We start from the raw sequence: 8,022 nt of genomic DNA, 5'->3' as shown, positions 1-8,022 counted from the left end.
CATCCATTTGTCTTCTTTTCTATGCACATTGTCTCAATGAAGAAAAGATGAAAATGCGCTTTCATGGTTTATCAGATACTCTCCTTCCTTCACAGCATGGCTGTGGTCCTTGCTGACAGTACACCTGGCCATTAAACTGCCACAAAAGAGAAGGGAACTATAAAAACTCGAGCAGCAATCGCCGAGTCAGGCACCACCCGTATATAATTAACCATCCCCCTCAGTTACCCAAGGTGTTATATCCTGCCAAAGGTGCTTTGTCCCAGATGAAGGAAGATCGATGTTTTGAAAGAGAACTTTACCCTTTGGAGACACATTTTAAGGATGACACAGAAGGTTTTGCACCCTTACACTTCCTCTCTAGGATCACCTAACCACAGGTTATTTTTTTGTTGCATCGTGGGGCAGGTAAACTCCAAGAAGGTGATATTAGTACCTCGCCATAGTCCCTGCTACCCCCCTTTCCTTCTCAATTTAGCTGGACAAGATTTATAAAATCAAGAAAATGGGAGGCCTCGTCTGCATTTGCAGATCAAAGATTTAAGTAGGAAAAACTGCTGCACAAGGATGAACCATAGAATACATATGCAACATGCACGAGGAATAACCAATACAGCTTCTCTGCAAATTGAGGCATTTGGAAGGATACTAAAGCTGCTCCCTGCTTATGTGGGTGGAGCACAGGCTCTACAGAAGTTGGTAATAGTATGAAAGATGACCCTATGTTTCTAGCGCCCACTACTTTAATACAAAGGGTGGAGCCATGAAAACCAGCAGAACGGTGACATTTTCGACATCCAGCACGTGTCCCATCAAGAAACCGTAGCTCTTAGCATGCAAGGAAAGGCAGGATAGTGAAAAGCAGGTATCACCTGAGGGATGTACAATTCACAAGGAAAAAGTGCAAAAGCTTCCACTCTCGTCTTCAGGCACACCAAGCATGCCACAAAAGAGGGGAGTTCAGAGCTACAATCGCTGAAACCGCAGAAGTAAGATACAATTGTATTTGTTAGGTGCCCTCTTGTAAACTCTGAATTATTAAGAACATTGTAGCCATTTCAAAGATGACAAAACAATATCAAGACTGGAGGCAGAATAAAATTCACACCAGACACATTAATTCGCGTGTAGAAGAAAAAAAAAAAAGACAAGCTTCAGCAAACAAGATTTTTTTTTTTTTTTAAAACAGGGTTAGCAGTATCCAGTTGCTTTTTGTTATAAATATATTATATACATTTAAATCAAAATTAAAATAGTTCCATTACACAAAAAAATATTTTAAGGCTTTATATTATTTACAGAAAAAAAGCAAGCACCTTAAAAAACATCACCACCCTTAAAAAAATGTCCCTTGAAACAGGAGAGATTTGATACCTTAGCTCTTGAAAACTGAAAGGCAGGTATCCAGTTCTAGGACTACTATAGGACCAGCGTTAAAGAAGATCTACAACCCACTCACCAAGCCCTTAAACTGAAGGAAGTGTCTGCTTGGAGTCTAAGTGCTAGGCATCTGGAGCAACAAAACACAATGTCAGTTCATATGGTCAGTCGCAAGGTTGAGAGTTCAGTTTGTGGACAGAATACACACGTACAGTAGTATAATAATTTATGATTATACCACTTTGTGTTGGTCTGTATTCTACAACCAAGATCATACTGCACAAAGCAAAAACCCGGATCAAAGACAAAACTAACTAGTGAGAATGTCACTGTCGGCAGTCCTGGGCCATTTGTTAGGTTACTTCCAATCACTTTCATATGCAGTTTCCATGCATTTTATAGCAAATAGCATTTCCCCCAATGCAGTGACGCAAAAACTGACATTTGGATCCCTAACCCCCCATTCTTTTCTGATATCAAGCAATTTCTAATCAGTATATTAATGTTGATACAACAAATCCCTATTGTTTCACCCATGTGTTTCCTTAGTGCAAGTTTTATTACATTCGCTTCTCTCTGGCTCATACGATGTTCTCATGAGTCTCGGCAAGGTGAAACTATACCTAAAACATCAGCAAAGACAACATGGAAAAGCGCTGGGTGAACAGAAAACAAACGGTTACTCTGCTCAGTTGTTGGGTGAGTAAGATACAGAGCTCTTATTTGCAGTCTGTGTTAGCACTTTTAGCTCCGGTTTATGAGTCTATTATTCCTTGCAAGTCTTGTATATTTGGCTGATGGCTTTTCTTTTAAAAGTAAAATTGGCAACAAGTCGGGGATAGCGGAAGGCTGACAATGTATCATTTCACTTTTTGTGCCCACTTCAAGTCATCAGACCGTGGTTTTTCCCCAGTCAGTCCATGAATTGTATCTTCGAGCCGCCTCCAAAATCCTATCTTCTCCAATGGATAGTTTAACCACCCTTCAACAAAAAAGCAGAAATTAGTAACAGCAATAATCAGAACGCAGAGTAGTATTTTTTACCCAACACAAACGACTGGACGCTATTGTTACAAAACCCCATTTGTAGTGAGTCCATTCTCAATGGCCACAGTGTCAGACATGGCTGAACAAAAACTTTGCACAAGGATCAGGATGATATAACACGTCTAAACCATTCTATGCATTTCAAAATACCTGAACGAAAGTGATGCCACAAGCTTACAATTGACTAATAACTTCATTACACACAGTCTCAGATTATGCAGCAGTTGTTTAGAGAGGAAAACAGTAGTGAAACAAACAAAAAATGCACTATGAGGAGAACTACCCGTTGGTTTATTGGTTACCATTGGCTTATCAAACAGACAGCACCCACATGCATACATCTTTGCATAGTATAACTATATTCAATTATTAAAACAATAGAAATAATCTAACATTCTCCAGCAGAACACAGGGTAGAGACCATGCAACACCTACGAAATCAAGAAGCCAGCCAGAGAACACAGTCACGTATCACACTCCATGCTAATGGAAGATGGCCAAAGGCAAGCCCACACACATTTGCAACCATATACTATTCTCAAAGACACATCACACCTGTGCCATTAGAATGCAGCTATCGCCCATGACAAAAATTCATTCTAGCTGGACACAATCAGTTATACTACTCTTGTCAACTTCAAAACACCCACCCACCTGCCAGCACGATATGGTTCGATAGTAGGGACCTGGCAACCCCTATCCCAACCTCAACTTTGCTTTGGCCAAAATGTACACATGCATTCTAAGCTTCCCTGATCAATTTTCCTAAACCTTGGACTATGGTCCCCAAGGGCATTCCCCTACAGCACTTTGCTACCATACCAATGGGCTAAAGTTAAACAAAATAATTTTAAGATGCAAAATCATTCAAGTAGAAAGAAGCAGAACCCATCAGAAATCTAAGACGGCATTGAGGAGGCTGGTCATGGGAATTAGGCCCTACCAATCTGTTGCTCTGCCCCTCCCCCCAATCCCCCCACATCCCCAACTGTTTCTGGACCTTCTGGGCAGCTCTTTAAGGAAACCAGGCCAACACCAGGCAGAGCGCATTAAAGAGGCTGCTGGTCACGCGACCTAAATCCACCCACTTCACCCTACCCTTTAACTCTTAGAACAAAGGCGTCCAGAGCAAATAGCAGACAAAGAAAAGGGGAATTCCTGTTCAGAGAGGAATGCCCAAGAACCACTGCTCCTATAACATTAGGTAAGTACTCCCAAATGTGTTTCACCCTTCTCTCCCAACAGCCCATCACCAACCACGCTATTCACCATCATCATGGACACCACATCTCGGCAATCTCACTCGCATCACCATAGACCCATCAGCACTACGTCATCCACAACTACAAGAAAAGTGATGCTAGCAAATGTCAACTAATCAACTCTGCAGTAGAAGTTGCTGACCTCATCACAACAGATGACTTGGACGCCATTTTCATTACTGAGACTTGGAAGACTTTCACCTCCACCCACATCCTGGATGTCCTCATCTCCAACAGCTACAGGATACAACAAGCCCAAGCAAGGTCAGCAGAGGCCTTGCCATCATTCACAAGGCATCATGACCATGCACCCAACTGGACGTCACCACGATTGGCTCTTACGAAAGACTTTCCTGTCACTTCCCAATCTCCACCAATGGACAAAGTCACGTTTCAAGTCATCTACAGACCACCCAAGCCCAACACCACCTTCACTGAAAACTTCACAGATTTGATCACCACCATGTCCCTCACAGATGCTAACATATTCCACTGAAACTTTAAAATTCCAGGCAACCAGGCCAATGAAAGAAGATCTCTACTGCCTACTCAAGCATCACACAAATGACCCAACTCACAAGAAATGTAATCTCCCTGACCTCATCATCACAGCCCTGCCCACCCTCCATCACAGCACTGCTCGATTGGTTATACCATCAGGCAATACCGTTTGACACTAATGAGTCAAGCAAACCCATAATAAACGCTGCAGACAAGCCTTCAGATCAACACCATCATCGAGCAACAACCCCCCACCCCCGCATGCCCCAGTGAAACAACCTAAGCCTTGCACCGCCTGGTACATTCAAGGACTGAACTCCAACAAACGAACCATCAGAAAACGAGAGAAGACTTGGCAAAAATCCTGCAGCGCATCAGACCTTTTCCTGCTCAAGGAACTCTGTGCTACACACAGACAACTGATCACCACTGCCAAGGCCAACAATGAAAGTACAGCCCTCTTCAAAGCCATCAAGCACTGCATCAATCCTCTGCCCGAGCATCCGTAACACACTCCATCAAGAAATCCACTGCCATCAACTTTCTTCAGAATGACACCAACGCTACAACAGGGCACCGCACATCCAATCTCGCAAAACCACAACTACCTGGACAACTTTCAAGACACTCACTATTATGGAAGACCTCACTGCCATTCTAACAACCCTCAAAGCCACATCGCATACAGACAATATCCTCGCTGCCTCCATACTCCTGAGACTTTCGACTAAAGGACTCTACCCTTACCTGACCTATCAACAGCTCCCTAACTCAAGGCACTGTCCCCCCTCAAGACCAGACAAATCCTCCCACTACTCAAGAAACGAACACTGAACACCGACAACCTAAGCAACTACCAACCACCCCCATGCACCCCATTACCAATCACCCCTCTTCCCTTCCTAGGTAAGATCCTTGAGAAAGCAGTAGCTACTCAACTCTTCCAACACAAAGACAACAACCTCCTTCAGTCCTACCAATCTGGCTTCAGACATTAAGGCGATAGACAATGCCCTTAAAACCCTTGAACGCCATCCAGCCTACTAGACCACCAGACACTCAGCGGCAATCTACATCACTTCATGGGGGGTGGGAGGGATTGATAAGCGGCATCATCCTCCACTGGTTCAAATCGTAACTTGCTACTCGTCAGTTTGTCCAACTTGATTCCTCCATATTACCAACTGTACCTATCTATTGAGTTTCACAAGGATCCATCCGCTCACACGTAATCTTTTTATAGAACCCTCCTTGCATCACACAACATCCACCAATATGCAGATGATCTGCAGCTCTACCTGAAGATAGCGACCATAGAAGACATCCACAGGCTCAAGGGCTGCCTTTCATTGATCCAGTGGTGGATGTCCAGTGCATACCCAAGGGTCAACCCTCTCAAAGACGGAATTCCTACTATTGACCAACACCCAGATATCCAGACCTGACTCGGTCTTGCACCTTGAGAGCTGCACACCCCAGCTGGCCACCTGCACCAAGTACCTTCGGTTCGACATCAACAGACAGCTCTCCTTCAAACAGCACATAGCAAGAAAGAGAAACCACTTGGTACCAACTGTCACTCCTGCAGAAAATCAAGCCCTTCATCCCAGAAAACTACCCCCACCTGGATGGTGGTAACGCTATTTTGGAAAGCCTTCTGCCAACTAACCCAAGATGTGTTGTGCATGTTGCAGCACGACTCAAAGGACTTTGCAAATTCAACCACATCACTCGGACCCTCATGAACTGCATTGGCTCCAGCTTCAAGCCTTTCTCATCTTCAAATCCTGCTGCATCATCTACAAGGCTTTCCCCCTGAAGTTCCCAAGCTACCTCACCGAGAACATCATCTAGAGGCCTACGATCCACTAGAAGGACATGTGCAGACTCTAGCTCTGCCAGTGCTGGACGGAGGCGAAAAATCCATACACTGTCCACTCCCCACCATACCCAAGTGTGGGTGATCTGATCGCCCACTCTTTTCTCTTCTGGCTACTTGTAGATCTATTGCTGACAATTACCATCCCTCTCATGTTAGAGCCCCACTCCTTTGTTTCTCTGCACCCTCACTGGTTCCTCTACCTATGTTTGTAAAGCGCTATGTTGCTTCTCAAAGCTAGCTGCGTGCTGTAGGGAGAAGTGACTGCATTTCAACGGTAATGCCACATTTTAGCTAGAGCTCCATATTTCAATAAGGGTAAAAGATTGATCCCAGTAGTGAGCAAGAGTTTGAGACTCATGCTGAATCTAGTACATGTTAATACTGTGAATACATAAAGCACATGCCAGCTAAAAGATGAATTCGAAATTGATATTGCACATCATGGATTTTACTCCATATCAGTCATGGACTAACCTACTACTTTACCTTATCCATGTAACATATTCCCTATTAACATTCAGAGCAAATCAGTTCATGATTGTTGTGTACAAACTTTGGTGCAGATTGATAAGTGAATGTTCCGGCATTTGTGCTGTGATGAGTTAATTCGAAGACATTAAAGTAGATCAGTTTTGCTGTCCTCATGTGGCTTGAAATGAGTCATTATGTTTGCAAAATTGTAATGCAGAGCAAAGGAAATGCATCTCTCATCCGTGTTGCTGCCATTCCAACCACGTCGTTGAGGGTGATTGTCAAAAGGAGGTGGTTCTGATGGAATGATGTCACTGGAAGAGGCAGGCTTTCCTACATTTTATGAAAGTAAGATTTACATTATGGGCAGTCTTAGTTCAGAGGATTTAAGGAGCACAGCGAAGGAGGGTTGACTCTCAGGTTCCTGCACTGGCAGTTGTCTCAGAAGAGTTTGCAGTCTCAGACACTTATTTCTTTGGCTTACCCTGGGAGAAGCGTGTGGCAGAAAGGCTGGCAGAGAGCTCTGTGGGCTCTTTCCAAGCGCAGAGGGAGTGAACCAGATCAAGAATTCTGTCCGCAGCTAGACTGGGGTCCTAAGCAGTTCAGGACACATGCTAACTATTATACTTGGCGAGTTCAGTTAATTGAGGTGAGCAGGAGCGAATGATTTGTGATCAGATAGTGTAAGGTGGGCAACTTTTTTTAGATGTTGCACTGTACATTTTAAACGTAGAGAGCCGAGTTCATGTTTCTCCATTAATGCGATAAAATTCATATGTGACAAGCTCGTACTCTGCCAAGATCAGTTGGGAAGTTTAAGGCTAATGTTGGCAGAACTCTCGGCATTATCACAAATAGAAAGTTTTGAAACCCATTGCAGAGACTTCGTTTTATACAGCAGAGCATTTTGAAGTCCATCATTCATCGCAGGGAAAGAAGCTGCAAATTAGTTGCACTTAATATGCTCCCTTTTCATCTTTGAAACCGGTTTAAAAGATAATGTGGATATCATGCATTGCACATGCCATTCTGTATTTGGCATATTTTAACTTCTGATAAAGAATCCAAGAAAAAGGTGAAATGGCCACAGTGTATTTAGTGTTCATGTTTCTTGAGTTGGCATACAGATAGATGCGGAGCAAGTGTAAAATGTATTTTACCGCAGGCGGGAATTCACATGCAGTAAACAAAAATAAAACAAACTGAGCAAATGATAGTATTTCATGTACATGGTAAATGTATTCGGATATGATATGGATATGATAGTTTATATAGCACCTATACACAAGGCCATAATGTAGTATTTTAAATAAAATACGGCAAGGGCATACATTAATCATTTAGAGTTTACTAAAACAAGTCTTTGTGTACGGTTCATGAGCCGGTATAAGGAACAAGTTACTTACCTGTAACTATTGTTCTCCAGCATGGGTCTGGCATGGATTCACATGCTCATGAATATTCCCCGCCATCAGGCTG

The 8,022-nt window shown here is 43.2% G+C and overlaps 1 protein-coding gene across 1 annotated transcript in view; it reads right to left on the bottom strand.

The window, feature by feature from the left end:
* Positions 1 to 1,153: 1,153 nt before the first annotated feature.
* Positions 1,154 to 8,022, bottom strand: part of PEDS1 (plasmanylethanolamine desaturase 1) — a 378,660-nt gene continuing 371,791 nt past the window's right edge. Inside the window, exon 6 of the mRNA XM_069651175.1 lies at positions 1,154 to 2,362. Coding sequence (XP_069507276.1) covers positions 2,241 to 2,362 — 122 coding nt within the window. The 3' untranslated portion in view covers positions 1,154 to 2,240. The remainder of the gene's footprint in view (positions 2,363 to 8,022) is intronic.

This window comes from Ambystoma mexicanum, chromosome 3p, assembly GCF_040938575.1.
Source record: "Ambystoma mexicanum isolate Mex_15411 chromosome 3p, UKY_AmexF1_1, whole genome shotgun sequence".
In the NCBI taxonomy this organism is placed as follows: domain Eukaryota; kingdom Metazoa; phylum Chordata; class Amphibia; order Caudata; family Ambystomatidae; genus Ambystoma; species Ambystoma mexicanum.
Note: the sequence above shows the minus strand (reverse complement) of the source record. Positions and strands in the feature narration are given on the sequence as shown.